This window comes from Corythoichthys intestinalis, chromosome 14 (genome assembly GCF_030265065.1).
Source record: "Corythoichthys intestinalis isolate RoL2023-P3 chromosome 14, ASM3026506v1, whole genome shotgun sequence".
NCBI lineage: Eukaryota > Metazoa > Chordata > Actinopteri > Syngnathiformes > Syngnathidae > Corythoichthys > Corythoichthys intestinalis.
This window is the reverse complement of record NC_080408.1, coordinates 32,851,708-32,868,751: the sequence shown is the minus strand read 5'-3', so window position 1 is coordinate 32,868,751 and position 17,044 is coordinate 32,851,708. Positions and strand designations below refer to the sequence as shown.

At 38.9% G+C, this 17,044-nt stretch overlaps 1 protein-coding gene across 1 annotated transcript in view; it reads left to right on the top strand.

Moving 5' to 3' along the window:
- The first annotated feature begins 220 nt into the window (after positions 1 to 220).
- Positions 221 to 17,044, top strand: part of LOC130929664 (cAMP-specific 3',5'-cyclic phosphodiesterase 4B-like) — a 76,799-nt gene continuing 59,975 nt past the window's right edge. Inside the window, exons 1-2 of the mRNA XM_057857014.1 lie at positions 221 to 382; positions 14,519 to 14,607. Of these exons, the coding sequence (XP_057712997.1) occupies positions 14,566 to 14,607 (42 nt within the window). The 5' untranslated portion in view covers positions 221 to 382; positions 14,519 to 14,565. The remainder of the gene's footprint in view (positions 383 to 14,518; positions 14,608 to 17,044) is intronic.

Genomic DNA, 17,044 nt, shown 5'->3' with positions numbered 1-17,044 from the left:
TTCATGAGCAGTAACTGCCATCAAAGAGGCGACCCATCCAATAAAAGATTGCCGGTGCAACAGCTGCTGGAACAGACGGATCCATATTTTCCTACGGCTGTTTGTCGGATGGATCCCGGCGGGAGTGGGGCGGCACGCGGCGGCGGAGCACACAAGCGTTGGCTCGCGGAGGGATATGCGAGGACGGTGACAAAGCCAATCGATGAGCTCTTTCGCTCGCGAGGAGCGACGAGCGCGAATCGCACAAATAAAGAAAGGCGACGCGGTCGCGAATACATCATCGCCGGAGAGAGATGATTGAGAACCGAGCCGAGACTGAGCAGTACTGAGTACCAGAGGCCAGCCCCAGCGTTCAACTGCATCGCTGGATTTAACTCTTGAGGTATTTACACTTTTAATCCTGTGAAAACGATTTTTGGGGTGTTTCTTCATCCTTTCTAAGTCAATGGCTATTCTGCATACCGATAAAACACTACAAAATGGACAGTTAATACTGTATGGCATTTTAAAGTTTTGCTACATTAACTTTGCTTACCGTTTTATGACGAACTTTGATGTACTTGTGTTTTGAAGTAAATATTGTGATAAAAACCCACATAGACTGGCACTTTGGGAAGTGGCCATCATTACCTCCGATTATATTTTTAGATGATTTTCTCATGCCAGTGTGTTTACAGGACACAAGCCTGCATATCATTAGTAAGCACTTGGCACTTGGAAAAAAAACTGGAGTAATCTTTTTCAGATATTTTTGTTGGCATTCTACAAGGTTCACAAAACCATTGATGCCCCTTGTTATTATATTCAAAAATTCCAAATAAAAAGTAGGTTACAAGGTAAAATAAAATATCATTAGGCCCATTAACACAATGATGGATTCTAAATGTTTGACGCGACATCTCAGACTTTTTTTTTTTTAAATCCAATGTTCTGTACATAATCTGTATGACATGAACTCCATGTACTTGACATTTGACCTGATAACTTGAACTTTGACATAAGTTAGGCACAGTCCTTGTACTAGCCAATTTTGCAAGGCGTGGCAAATTCAGAGCAATTTCATATATCACACACAAGTACTATATGATGTAACCTAACAGCGAAAAATGAAATCTACTCATCATTTTTCATCATCCATTATCACTTTGAAAATTCCTCATTATTGAAACCATCAGCAAGTAACCTAAACTACCGGCAACTACAGTGGCTTTGAAATTAGCAGGGATGGTTCCCCCATGTTGTCAGCTTCAAAACAAAAGACTTTGGTCTAAATACAACCACCTTTCTGTGAGGACAGTCCCAACACATGCCACAAGAGTGGTTGAAATCACAAAAAGGGGAGATATCAGCTGTGCAAAAGTCTATACACAAAGTATTTTTGTACATTACTACCCATCAAGAAATTAAATAGAGACTTAAAGTGCGTATGACACAAAAAAATCATGTTTATTTCATGTGTGTGGAAGCGATCGTTTTATATATTCAATTTTTGAATCCCGCGCCATAAAAATGAGTGACCTCTGGCTTCAGTCTGGTTTAGGACGAATGCGAATGTGACGTCACCCGGGTCAGCATCTCACAATGCAGCTTTATAGTGGCAAATGGACTGCGGTTTCAGCTGATTTTGCGGATTAATTCGTTTATTTTTCACATCACGCCAGCCAAACGGCTGCAGAAAATTGTTGCTGCACAAGGGAGAGGCGTGTGAGCCTTTTTGGGTTTCAAAAGGTTTCCGTTCACCGCGGATATTGGTCAAAACAAGCCCTATTACTGTGGGACCATTGGAGTTACGAGGCAGTGAGTAAACATGTTTTGTATTATGTCAAACACTGGGATCATGGCACACATTTTAATACGGAGGTGGCTTGCATTTTGTAGCTGATTGTCCACCGAAAATGCCCCTCAACTGACGACCGGCGGCTTGTCGCACACCCCCGAGCCCCGAGAGTGCTATACTCTGCTTATTGCCCTCTTCGTGTGCCCGGTGTTCTGTCAAATTTTTGTTAAAAATGGCCGCGAATCCAGCGATTACAAAATTAATACTACAAACGTTCTTAAAATAAAGGTCTATTTACTTACTTTTGATCATGGACGAAAATGTAGAAAAGTTCTCCTCAGACACATCCTGCCATGTTAGCTGCACAACAACTGCATGCCACTCTCTGTTTACATCTTCGCCGAGTCGTAAACCATTATTTTACGCCATACTCGTGTCGACCATGTGGCAGCTACGCGCTCATCCGATGTCGGCCGGTTTGTCCGGTGGTACTCTCCAGCTGCTTCCCCGGCAAGCTCTCCTGTCCTTAGCAGGAGAACGAGCTGTAACTTGATTGCTACAGGGCAGGTTGCTGATCGGCGAAGACAACCGACAACCCCACCGCCGTGTGAATTGATCCGGGCTAACTTTGTGTGATTTTTCACTTCGAAAAGCGAAAATAAGACTTTGAGACGTCACTCGGTTCGGGTTAGCATGTCAGCTAGCTGTCACTCCTCTTGGTTTGTTTACATTCTCCGAACCCGGGGAAGGGAAATGACAAAAGCCTGACTTACTACAGTGGCATAAAAAATTGTTCGGGGGGGTGCGACAGTAAAGGTGAAGTCGAAAGTTTTGACCATTATGGAATAATTTTACCATGTCGTACTGAATAAATGCTTTTTTATTATTTCATATTCCATTTAGCACAAGACTGTTATTTGTCATGACCATACCATTTATTTAGCAATTGGGGGAAAATACTTTGATAAAGAGAATATCCTGTAAAAATATTGGAGTAGAGAGCCGCATTTTCCCCGTTCTGAATAATTTCCCCTCCATGGGTTGAATTCTAAATCATATGAAACCATGACCCTGTCGGCGTCATCATCCTCCTGTTGGGGACGCTAGAGCTCTATAATGGTAGGCGTGGCTAAATGGTGGATTAAAAGACTAATTTCTCGTCATCTGTGCTTTGCCAAATTGTTGTATATAGTCCAATCGTTTCAAAATATGATTCTAATTCATACAATAATGCTGTTTAAGACTTTTTTTATCCTGTCGTCTGCAATTCAAACTCTCATTTCTATCAGCACAAACTTAGCTTATAAAGTAATTAGACAGTGGTGTAAAAAAGAAGCGGCATCCCTGACAATTTCTATTATTTTCGTTTACAAATCTTTGGGTGTTTGAATCAGGAACTTCATTTTTACACATCAAAACACTAATGGAAGCTGCACAGTGTCCGGGTGGTTAGCGCATCCGCCTTACAGTTCTGAGATCAAGGGTTCCACCCCAGGCTCTGTATTTGTCTGTGTGCGTAGAAGGCGGATGATGAAGCTTGATCTGATTACCCGTTGAAAGTAGGGGGAAGGCAAGTACTGCGGGTCGCAGCTGGACCCTTCTCTATAGTTAGCTGGGATAGGCTTCAGCACCCCCGCAACCATTGTGAGGATAGTGGTATGGAAGATGAATGAATGAAAAAACTAATGGACAAAGTAATATTTCAGAAGTGAAACCAAATCTGTTGGACTAATTCAGGGTTCGGCAACACAAAATTTGGAAAGAGCCATATTAGACCAAAAAAAACAAAAAACAAGTATGTCTGGAGCCGCAAAAAATTAAAAGCCTTTATATAAGCCTTATAATAAAGGCAACACATTTTGTATGTAGCTATATTAACCTATAGGGCCTACTATCAAAATAACTAAGATGGCTACAAATACATAATGAGCCTTCATGATTAAATATTTTCCTGGCAGTGCATCCCAGAGAACGACGCATACTGTGTTGAACAACGCTGCCTTAAGTTTAACCTCATTACAATATTGATGAATTAGACGAATGTTTGCTTCATGGTGTTCTCCTAAAGAAACCATATCCAAACAAAAAGTATAGTTCCCTCCCCCATCTTTTTCCCATTTTCAAATATTTTTGAAAAAGCTCCAGGGAGCCACTAGGGCAGCGCTGAAGAGCCACCTAGAGCCGCGGGTTGCTGACCCTCAGAATAATTGAAGATGTGCAATATGCATCAAAACAAAATGATACAGGTGCAAATTTGGGCACCCCAACAGAAAAAAAAAGAATCAATATTAAGTAGATCTTCCTTCTGCCACAAAGCACCCCACAGACAGGGTGCAGGGAAATTCTAGGCTTAAACATTGAGAATGGTGTTAAAATTATTTGCAAAAAACATGTTTCTTTAATTGAAATATTAGGCCCATTTATTGAATAACTGAAAATGTGAATTGTTGTTTTCCAAATTAAAAGCTGATTTTTGTTCATGTCCTACTTTGATTTAACAAAAATATGATGAGGAAATCTGGTAACATTTACAAGTACAACTGAGAAGTTATATGTATGTGTTTAATTTCAAGAATTTATACAAGTTTAAGGGGAAGAAGGTCCTAAATGATTAATTGGTTATCAAAATAGCTGTCGATTAATTTGCTAATCGATTAGTTGTCGATTAATGAATGATATTTTCACCGCTATCGTTATTGCAAATTATATCGTATCGTTAGGTACCCAGAGTTTCCCAGTTCACACCCCTAGTGCAAAGTCTACACTAGGACAATGGGGGTCAAAGCTGTCGATTTGCGCATGATAGCAGGAAAGCACAAGTGGTCTGTGGCAGCAGCTCTGTGTTTTCAGTGAGAATTGCTTTTTTTCTTCGTCAGAAATTGTTGCAAAATGTTCTGGTCTTCAATATTTTTAAAGGTCCTAAAAAGTCTTTAAAAGCATTCATTTTGACTTTTAAAAGGGTGCAAGAACCCTGTTCTAGAATGTGCCACTAAGATGCACTGCCGCTATCAATGGCTGGCAATGAGTCAACTTATGTGTGTCATCACCTGTTTTTCCATCAGCGCTATGCCATTCCTTTGTGTCCTTTGTAGTTGTTGTTTGTGTTTTAATACACATTTTTTTACATGATCATTCTAGTCACATAATTTCAAATCGGATATCTACCATACTGAAAGAAGTGAATATACTCTTGGTAATGTCTTCTTGAGTGAACAATGACATCTCCGTTCATCCACACCCCCCCCCCCCCTCCCCATTGCTTATCCTATTCAGCTTTGCAGGGTGCAGGATGCTCTCGAAAGGTAGACTTCCACTAAACAGGTCGCCAGTCAGTCACAGGGCACAAACAGAGACAGCCAACTATTGACATTCAAGAGGTCACCATGTGCGAACAGAACACACATTGTCTGTTTTTAATTCTGGCGAGTAGCAGCCAGTACACCATACTAACCGCATTTCAATCCAAATCTAATGAATACTTAATGTGCCTTCAATGCATATTAACAACTGGAGATTTTGCTGTGATATTGTGAACCAAGGATCATGTGGTCTAAAATGCCGTCATGCTGTCATTCGATCTGTCCTAAACTTTTGAATTTACAGTTACCGTACATATTGTAGGTTTCACAGCGGTGTGCCCTACAATTGTTTTTGATAGCATGTGATTAACATGGCTCTTGTAATTTATTGACAAGCTGTCAGTGAGAGGAATTTCAAAATGTTAAATGGCACTCAATAGAGCACAGACTTGCCAAGGGTGAGCAGTCTTAATTTGACTCAGCTTTGTACATTTTCATTATTACCCACCTCCTGCTCATGCTTAAATTTTCTCATTACACTTTATGCATTATTCACTGACAAATTTAGAAAAGAAAGTTCAATCTGCTACGAAGAACCCTTCGTGAAAACTAGATAACCAAGTACCGGTAAATACCAATAAAGCAAAATCTTAAAAAATCAATAACATCGTAGGTGTAGTTACGTTAACATTAAGTCAGAAATTTGTATTCCTAGTACAGTTTTGAATTTTCCAGGGTGTCCTAAAAATGTATACACCCTTTTGCAGCTGATAACATGTCATGTTCACACTTGAATTGCATTTTCATACTTCCAGTAGCATTTGAGAATTAATTTTCTTTCTTCAAATTTTACTCTGACTGCTATTATCAGTACAACGGGTTCAACAATTTGGTTACTAACTGTTAATTTTTTTGGATCACCCTGAATATATATAAAATATATATACACATAAAATATAATATTTTTGTGTGTTCTAATGTTAGTGTTGAGCCTTGAGATGCAGCAATTAATCGACAACTATTTTGATAACTAATTAATCATTTAGTACATTCTTGATTTTAAACTTGTCTAAATTCTTGAAACTATAACCTACATATAACTTCTTAGTTGAGAATATTATCAGATTTCTTCATTATATTTTTGTTTGGTCAAAGTAGGACATGAACAAAAATCTTTTATTTTGGAAAACAGCAATTCACATTTTTTCTAATTTTCGGACATCTTACAGTCTAAGCTTCTTAATAAGGCTGCAACAACAAATCAATTAAAATCAATTAATAAATTAGTTGCCAACGAATTGATAATCAATACAGTTGCAGACTGCAATTAAGTCAGGAAGCTGTAATACAATATTTTTGATGGAAATCAGGGTTTCCCCTAGGATATTTTGAGGCTGTGGTGGTGGGCTGCATCGGAGTCGGACGGCCTCACCATGTCGTGCCACGGCAATTTTTTTTTAAGAAGAACCATAAGAAAGATATACAGTGGTACATCGACATACGATCGCTTCGACACACGATCTTTTCGACATCCGACGTAAATTTGACACTCTACTTGTTTCTACATCTGACGAAATGCTCAAAATACGACGATTCATGACAGTGTCGTAATTTCAATTGTTTTCCAGCAAGACTGACGCACGGCGGATTTTGTCGTGAGAGAAATCAATGTGGGTTCCAAAAATGTTAAAGCAGGTGATGAAAAAAGAAAAAAAGGCGAGGCTTACCAATGAAATGAAGATGGAATAATAGAAATATATGAGCGTGGGGTGCACCTCCATGAACTACTTGACAATACTCCTCCGACCTCTGTTCGCCAGTCTGTATACGTTAAGGTGACAATTATTATACTGGTACCATCGCCAAAGAGATCACCAGCTCCGTCAGGTTGTTAGTCATTTATTTCAGAACTTGTGAAACACAACACGCGTCGCCAACTGATAGCAACAACAGGACGTGAAAAGAGAAAGTCAACTGCACTCTCTCACTGTGCCGTCAGCCCCGCGGTGCGTTCAGGTACACTACGCAAAATACATTATGTATTTGTTTTGCTCTTGTAATTGCTTTTTGCAATAGTAACAGCAGTAGTTATTAATGATTTTGTAAAGACGCACTGAGCTGGTCTGACTAGAACAATGGATACCACTGCAGATAGTCCGGTTAGAACAATAATGATGCCCATCCCGAATTAATCAGACCAAACTTTCTCTTCATCAACACGTTGCCTCTTTATTTTCTTTCTATGAGAACGTAGGTCTCTTTAGGTGGCCAAAATATGCCTGATCAGAAAAATAACAAATTGCAACTCACCACCAGGGGGATCCAAAACAGGTAACTTTAAAACAACCTGGCTTTTTTAACAGATTTAGTGTAGGTTTTGGGCTGTGAACGACTTATTGGAATTATAATGTATTCTTATGGGAAAATCCTGCTCTTCATATGACCATTTCGACTTACAAACAAGGTCCTGGAACGAATTAACTTCATATGTAGAGGTACCACTGTATTTGAAATATTTAATTAGTCAGGCTAGTGTCGTAGCTCTCTGTTACGGTATATGTACCTAAAATGTGTAGCTGAAAACAGCTACGTTACCTTCCGTGATAATACGACTTTTTTTCTCGTAGCAATAGTATGACTTACATCTCTTAGGCCAGGGATCGGCAACCCAAAATGTTGAAAGAGCCATATTTGACAAAAAAAAAAAAAAAACTGATACAGTATGTTTGGAGCCGCAAAAAATTAAAAGCTTTGTATAAGCCTGATAATGAAAGCAATACCGGCTATATGCATCGATATTAGCTGTATTAGCCTACTTTTAAAATGACTAAGTTGTCTACAAATACATAATCAGCCTTCATAATTAGCGGCGGCGCTCTATTTTGGGCCGCCCCTCTCAGTGCAAATTCATTCAAACTTAGTCTTCAGTCCAAACGGTCGTCCACCGCTCCCTTTCGCCGAAAAGTCCGATCCAAACTACTGTAATGCCCCGGTTATGGGGAAGGAGGAGAGGAGTCTGTATTGGTTTACCCACTTTACTGTGGTAACAATAATAAAGAAAAACAATAACAAAATAACAGCGAACTGTTGCGACATGCGACCGCTATCTCTCGCTATCTAGCCCGTTCTCCCATTCTTCCTACTTCTTCCCCCTGCGTCACAGCTTCCCAGTCCGATCTTATCTTAAGGGGGCCGTGCATAGTTACGGGCATTGCAATACACAATGAATAGGTTGTCGCTGAACCCTTCAGACTCAGCTGCCGCTAGTTTGAAACAGCCTTAAAAAAAATTAAAGAGTGGAGGAAATATGTGAAATAGAGAGAATTACATTTAGACTACGAATACAAGAAAGACAATTCAAAGACAAATGGAAGAAATGGAAAGACTTTAGAAAGGAAAAATAGGACACCAATTTAATATGATATTAAAGAACTTTGACATGTGAACAATAGCAGTGCAACGGTTTGCGGTTCAAAACCGAACCGTACGGTTCGCCCTGTACAGTTCAATACGCCTTTTTGAACCGCACCTTTTTGGTTTTGCAATTACAGTAATTTATTCCGAACGCTTGTGGAATGAATTGGTCAAACTCTGTGTGCCTGTGTGTGACTGTGAAGCGCAGCTGTGGAGAAATTCCCGCCCCGCGAGTAAATGTCCAATCGCTGTCAAGCACCTGTGTAATAGGAGCCGAGTAACGCCCTCTCTCGCTTACGAGCGAGGTGAAAGTGAAACAAGAAAGAAAACAAAAAAATTTATGGCGAGCGGAGGAGTCGACAGACCGAATTTTGAGGAAGCACCGGCTTCTATCAAATCTGCGGTGTGGCAACAATTCGGTTTCCCCGTGGACTACAATGCAGACGGAGAGAAAATATTGAAAAAAATATAAAACAATTTGCAAGCATTGCTCAGCGCTTGTTCCCTATGCTAACGGCAACACTTCTAACATGAGTCAGCAGTCAGCACCTCATCCGGCATCACCCACAGACATCGCTTTCTCAGAGCAGGACAACCCCGAAGATGACACCAGTGAAAACCAGTGTTGTTAATTTTACTTTAAAATAGTAATTAATTACAGTTACAAATTACTTCTCCCAAAAAGTAATTGCGTTAGTAACTCAGTTACCTGAATGTAAGAGTAATTAGTTACTTGGCAAAGTAACTAGTGATAATTTTTTTTTCCTCAAAAAAAAAACAAACAACAACAAAAAACAAACAAACAAACAAAAAAAACAGGTCACACAATGTGAAGTTTAAAGGATTTGGGGGACAATTGGCCCTGGCCCAATTCTTTACCCTCCACTTAACTAGACACAAGGGTATTGCGATAACTAGCTAGTAACCTTTGCTATGTGTGGAAGTCATTTAAAGTTGTGAATCAACCGTTAAAGTTGTTAAAATTGCTCCCGTTATTGCATTAGTTCCCTTCTGTCTACTTTAAACATGTGTAAGTTTTAAAACTGTTTCATCATTTAAAGATAGATTTAAGTTAAGATTTTGCCGATTTAGAAGCATTTTAGATTTAACAAAAAAAAAAAAAAAAAACTTAGGTTCGCTAGGAAGGATCTCTACATCAGGGACTTAATGAGAGGTCTACTGCTTTAAGATGGCGGCTGTTTACTAACGCATGTAGTCCTTAAAACATGTTGGCAATGCAGCTGTGTCAGTTTTTGTATCTAGTTCTATAATATGATATCTACCGTGTCATGTGGGCGTAGGCGTCAGGTATTATTGGAGCCACCTAGCATCGCGGTTGCAACGGCGTCTTCCCCACTGCTGCTCTGCTCTCGTCCCCGTGAGTCCGTTTCTCTCTGACTTTTTTTATTCAACCAACTTAGTAACGCATAGTAACGCACGCCTTTCCCGCCTCAGTAACGGTAACGGCGTTGCCAAGATGAGAAAAGTAATTAATTAGATTACTCATTGCTGAAAAAAATAACGCCGTTAGTAACGCCGTTATATTGTAACGCCGTTATTAACAACACTGGTGAAAACACACGGGTCTATAGAAGAGGCGTTCCAAAAGCCAGAAAAACACAAGAAAATAACTCACGCAGTGGGGATGTGCATTGCAAAAGACATGCAACCATATTCCGTGGTTGAAGATGCGGGCTTCGTTAATTTAACTGCAACGCTTGACCCGCGTTACATTGTTCCCTCGCGGACATATTTCGCCCACAACATAATCCCCGACATTTATGAAATGGCACGCAAAGCCATCGAAGATGATTTCGCGAAAGCACATAGTTTCGCCCTGACCGCTGATAGTTGGACGTCCCGTGCTACAGAGTGCTACTACCTAACTGTGACGGTACACTATAATTCATACCTGTCAAGTTGTACGGTCTCGTCGTAATTTGTACAAGTGAACACTGATTTTTAAATGTGTACGCCGTCCGTTACGTTTAAAATCTGCACGTTTTTCGTGCATTGCGTTTTTGTTTTTTTTCATCCGTTCGGATTTGGTCACCGTTTCTGCAAGGAGCCAATGTTTGTTAATACTTGAATGACACGAGAAAAGTCAGACACGGAGAGGGAAGAGTGTTTGTTGAGACGCTGTAGCAAACGCGATGCTAGGCGGCTCCAATATTTCCTGACTGGCCGACATCATACAATCTACGCCTAGATATCTCTTGGATATAGAACTACAAGCGAAATGACACCCGGTAGCGTTAGCAAACAGCCGCCATTTTAGAGCAGTAAACTTCTCAGAAAGGCTCTGTTGTAGTAAACCTTCCGAGCGAACCTAAGCAACTTTTTAACCAAAATACTCCTAAATCAGCAAAATCTTGTCTTGAGTCTAACTTTAAAGGATGAAACAGTTTTAAAATTTTCACGTGTCGAAAGTAGACGGAAGGGAACTAAGGCAAAAACGGGAGCAATTTTATCAACTTTAACGGTTGATTCACAACATTAAATGACCTCCAAACATAGCAAAGGTTACTATGTTTTTTTTTTGTTTTTTTGTTTTTTTTATGAAAAAAAAACATGAAAGGTATCACCAGTTACTTTGCCAAGTAACTTTTTTACTACTGTGTGTGTATTTCAGTAGTCAGTCACTACACTTGCCAAAGAGCTAAGAGGCACTTTAACAGTCGAAAATGTTTACATTTTAAGTGTTTATTTCATTTTTTTAAAAGCAAAAGAAAGGCAGTTTAAAAAAAAAAAAAAAAAAAAAAAAAAGCAAAACGCAAACCGAACCGAAACCGTGATCCCAAAACTGAGGTTCAAACCGAACCGTGGGCTAACTGAACCGTTGCACCCCTAGTGAACAAGATGATTAAGGGGAAATTGAAGGTCAGGCCATGATGCTGTAAATTAGCGGTATTATTTATGTATTATGTTTTTTTTTTTCTTTTGGGTTGGTGTGCTTTGTTTTGGTTTGGTGTTTGTCATTTCAAGTGCGTTTGGTTTTGGAAAATTCAATAAAAAACAAGTAAAAAAAATTAAAAACAAAAAACACATTTCATTTGCAAGGCGTGGCGGCGTTTATTTTGTTGAGGAGGTGCGCCACAATCTCTTGTATGTAGGGTAAACCCTGGAAATAGTCATCCATTTTGTCTTCATTGTTACTAACAACATGCCTAAAACAACTTCAAGGTTAATTGTGAAGGTAATTGAAAAAAGTGACATTTATCCGATTAATCGTTTAATTAATCGTCCGATTACTCGTTTATGAAAATAATCGTTAGTTGCAGCCATAGTTGAGCCATTTTACTTGTAGAAAGAGATATTATGGTTTCAAGTAGTGCTACACATGACGAGCAACAATTTCAGACATTCTTGCCACTAACAATGTGAGAATCTGAGGTTCAAGTAGACATTAGGTCTTGACACCACAATGTATTTCTCTGCAGGCTCCCAGCAGTTTGACTCCATATCAATGCATTTTATTCCATGCACTTTGTGGAAATACTCTACATCTCCCTTTGGCTTTTTTCCTCAACAGAAACTTTTGCATATTCTCCTCATGTTTTTTTTGTGGTTTATTGTCAGTGTTCTGACTTCCTCCCACATTCCCAAATATGGCAGTTTTATGAGGAAGAAGATATGGTTTAAATTATATCTACTCCACTGCTGTTGCGTCAAGTTGACTTCATTGCTCGACTGGTATTAAATACGTAGATATTGAAGACGTAGCTGTATTATTTATTCCCACTCGGTAGAAGTGAATATGCCTTTTGGACTTAATGTGGTTTGTTCATCCTAAAAGTCTTTTATTATTTAGATTCAGGCATAGATAGTGATGTAAGCAAAGGACTGTCAATTTGAAATCCATCATGGTATTTGTGTGAGCATTGAATGCTCCCATTGTATACTTTGATTGAATAAGCATAATGCAATTCACCAATTTAATTTTGGATTTCATAAGCCTTCTTTGTTGTGCTATCATAAAAGGATGCATTGTGTGATTTCTAGATGTATGCCATCCATTTACGCTGCTTTTCACAGCTTTCTATTTTACAGAAACAAGAGTTTATGATGGTGTATGTGTTGTACCGCAGGTTTTTCACGCATACTTTGATTGGTTTTATTTTTACGCAGCAGTAAAAGCTGGTTTGATCAACGCAACATTAGGAGAAATCAAGAGCGTTTGTTTTGGAGCACCTACACACAACAGTCCTTGATGTTCGAATCAAAATCCTAACAAACCACTTTGCGAGCAGCATCTCAAGTGCCACTTCATGCCCCTCTGCATTCTGCTAACGACATCTCCATCAACAACCAATTATTTGTAGAGACACAGAAAGCCAACATGGACATGAAATTTTGCAGGGTTTACATGCAGTGTAAAATCCATCCGTACATCTTCATGATAGAAATTAGTAAAACCCTATAATGACTCATGCACATACTGCAATATATACAATACTGTATATGCACTGCTCGATAAGACTAGCTCAAGGTGTGCTCCCTTGTTGCCCAAAGTCAGCTGGGATAGGCACTGATGTAATGTGGATGGAGGGCAAGAGTGGAAAATATTGATCCATTTCTGTCACAAGGATTAGTCACTCATGTCTGCCTTTTGGTTAGTATCTAACTGTGGTTAGTTTATAATTGATGAGCTTGAGCCTTACTTTCATGGCCAGTAGGCACAATTAACTCAGCGGCTGCCTGTGTTGGCAATATGTGTCCAATCCATCACTGTCAGCCCTCTAAGCTTAAATGGATTGAATGTCTCTTGCCGTTAATTGCAGCCAATTAATGCCTGAATGCAATCAAAACATGACAGAGGTAACATGCTGATGTGTGGTCTGTTTTCATGTCCATCATCCTTTAGTATTCAAAGCACAATTGCATTTAGCTCTACATACCAATCACTATAAGGCGCACCTGACCACAAGCCGCCACCCACCAAATTTGACACCAAAACGACATTTTTTCATAGATATGCCGCACTGGACAATAAGCCGCAGCTGTCCTCACTGTATTATGAGATATTTACCCCAAAAGATATTAACCGGTAACACTTTATTTGATCATACGACTATCATAAGAACAAATGAACCACCATGAAGCTTTGAACCAATTGGCTGCAAATCTTCTTTGCTTCAAGTAGATTCATATGGACATCACTGCTCCCTTGGGGGAGACACTCGACCTCTGCTGCCAACTGCTGTCAACACTGTTGTTGTCCAGCATGCCTCCTAGCATGCATTGCAGTGCTACGGATGTAAATAAATTCCAGTTGTTTCAATAATTGCTCGTTGTAGTATTTGTTAACATTTTATTTGACAGTGGCGACAAAAAGACTGTCACTAGAAAATCATAATTATGACACTGTCATAAGCATATGTCATTTAGTGTTATCCCTCAAATTATCTCACTTTTGAGTGGATGTAAAAGATCCGAGCTGGACATAAATGGAGTTAGTGACATAATTTGCCGGATGACTCTTCATGACATCTGTCATAAGCATTCAGTAATGCTCATGATGTCTAATGACGCGACTGTCAAAAAAAAAAAAAGTGTTACCTATTAACCCAAATAAATCGACAAATAAGCCGCACTGGACTATAAGCCGCAGGATTCCAAATGAAGGAAAAAAAGTTTAAGTTTTTAAGTTTAAAAGCTTATAGTCCGAAAATTACGGTTCACACAATCTTCATTTCAGTTTTTAATTATATAAAGTTGCAAACAATCGTTGTTATTTACAACAACGATTTTAATAAGTCAATTCAGTGAAAATAGAAATATTACAAATGGTTTTCCATCTATACATTTATTTTATTAGTTAAGACATTAAATTGTTTCCATTTTCGTTTCGCTCCACTAGACGCTGTTCTTGCTGCTGAACACCAATGTTGCATCATATTCCACCACAAACTTGTCTATAACTGTCTAGTGTGGTCTGCCAATATTGTTTCTCAATATTGTAGGTGGCATGGGGTCACTAGCAAGCGCAATAGCTAACTGCAGTTTTTTTCCTACTCCCTATGTGCAGATTTGCTGATAATATTTTCAATGCCGTGGTCCTGAAAGTGGCTCACGATGAAAAAAAGCCGCAGTGTCCAAGGTGTAACATCGGCAGATGTAAGTATTGATTCTTACCATTAAATCCAGTGGGGTTTTTTATTACAAGACCCGTTCTGTTTTCGTTTCATTATGAATCCAAATGTGTGTTGTCATTCTATTTCCCATGGATGCAGTTTTAGGATGCACTTAGCCTGTACAAGTCAGTCGGTTTGTGACTCAAAAAGATGACTGTACAAACAACCACACAGTTGTGAAGTGTGCGAAGGAGCGTGTTATGGAGACGATTGAGTGAGGTGGGAAGAGGACAAAGGGTGTTAGAAGACAGCCCACGTCAGGATGTCATTTCGGGCACAGATTGAATGGAAACACGAGAGGAAAAACGAAAGTTCTGACAGAGAAGCGCATGTTTCTTCTCTTCTCCTCTTTTTATCATTGCAATGGCTGATCAGATCATTGACTTTGACATTGTCCAAAATAACGTGCTTTAATTACCTACTGTGTCTGGCTCCCATCAGACTCTCTGTATTTACTAGGCATGTACCAAAATGATATTCTGATGGTATGATAACCTTAGGCCAAAATATCAAGATTTCATGGTATTGCAGTTACAGCTCTAAAATGTGTTACTTTGAGATATCTGGGTTTAAAAAAAAGAAACTTTTTTCTATTGAACAGGATTTTTATTTTTCAAAACATATTAGCAAATTGTAACATAAGTACCTTAATTTCTGGACTATAAAGCGCACCTGCCAAATTTCATAAAAATGTAGAACTATATCCACATATATGCCGTACTTGGCTATAAGCCACAGGTGTCCATATCTTAACATTGGATATTACAGAGATGTTGCACAGAAATATTCGATTGATCAAAAATATATTTATTAACCAAATAAACACGCATCAACATCACCAACCTTTGTTGTCTGAATGCTTAAAAACAAACTAACTTAAAAAAAAAAAAACGGTCACTACATTTGCAAAGATACATAATCTTGCCTTCTAAACTTGAAGTGGATAAAATCCTCTTAAAAATGGTTAACATCTAGCGCTAGTCCTTATATAGCAATTTTGTTGGAGCATACTGTGGCAATAAAGTTCTCCGAGTGCCAGTTGAAAACAGCTAATCAACACTAGCATCGCGTTCTCTTGTAGTAGCAAATACTGGATGCCCATCCATTTAAAATAGTTCTTTTGTAGCAGCATATACAGTGCCCTCCATAATTATTGGCACCCCTGAAAAAAATTTGTTTTTTAGCTTCTAATAATTTTTTTTTAATTCAAATAATATGGGACCTTAATGGAAAAAAAGAGAAAAATCCAACCTTCAATACAAGTGCATTCATTCAATGGGGAAAAAAATCCCACATAAAGAATAAATTATTTGAGATCAAATAATGTGTGTCACAATTATTAGTACCCCTGGTGTTAATACTTTGTACAACCCCTTTTGCCAACCAAACAAGGTCTGGGGACTGAGATGGCCATGGGAGGAGCTTGATTTTATGTCTGGTGAACCATTTCTGTGTAGATTTGGCCATATTTTTAGGGTCATTGTCTTGCTGAAAGACCCACTGACGACCCATCTTCAGCTTTCGGGCAGAGGGCAACAGATTTTGATTTAAAATGTCCTGGTATTTCAAACACAAAAATACAACTGGGACCGTGTGCTTTGGTCAGATGAGACCAAGATTGAGCTTTTTGGCAACAAACACTCTAAGTGGGTCTGGCGTGCCACGATGCGCATGCTGAAAAGCACATCATACCCACTGTGAAGTATGGGGGTGGGTCAGTGATGCTGTGGGGCTGTTTTGCTTCCAAAGGCCCTGGGAACCTTGTTAGGGTGCATGGCATCATGAATGCTTTGAAATACCAGGACACTTTAAATCAAAATCTGTTGGCTCTGCCCAAGAGCTGAAGATGGGTCGTCACTGGGTCTTTGAGCAAGACAATGACCCTAAACATATGGCCAAATCTACACAGAAATGGTTCACCAGACACAAAATAAAGCTCCTCCCATGGCCATCTCAGTCCTCAGACCTTGTTTTGTTGGCAAAAGGGGTTGTACAAAGTATTAACACCAGGGGTGCTAATAATTGTGACACACATTATTTGATGTCAAATATTTTTTTCTTTATGTGGGATTTTTTCCCCACTGAATGAATGCAATTGTATTGAAATTGGATTTTTCCTCTGCTTTTCCATTAAGGTCCCATATTATTTGAATTAAAAAAAAATGTTTTTTTTTTTTTAAATAAATGTATATATATATATATATATATATATATATATATATATATATATATATATATATATATATATATATATTAGAAGCTTAAAAAACACATCTTTTTCATGGGTGCCAGTAATTATGGATAGCAGTGTAGTATCAGAAGGAGTCATATGCATCTATAAAATCCTGGGTTTTTGAGTAAGTCTGACGAGCTTCTGGCAAGCTTTATTCGTGCTAGTGTAGCGGCTAAGAGCTATGTCA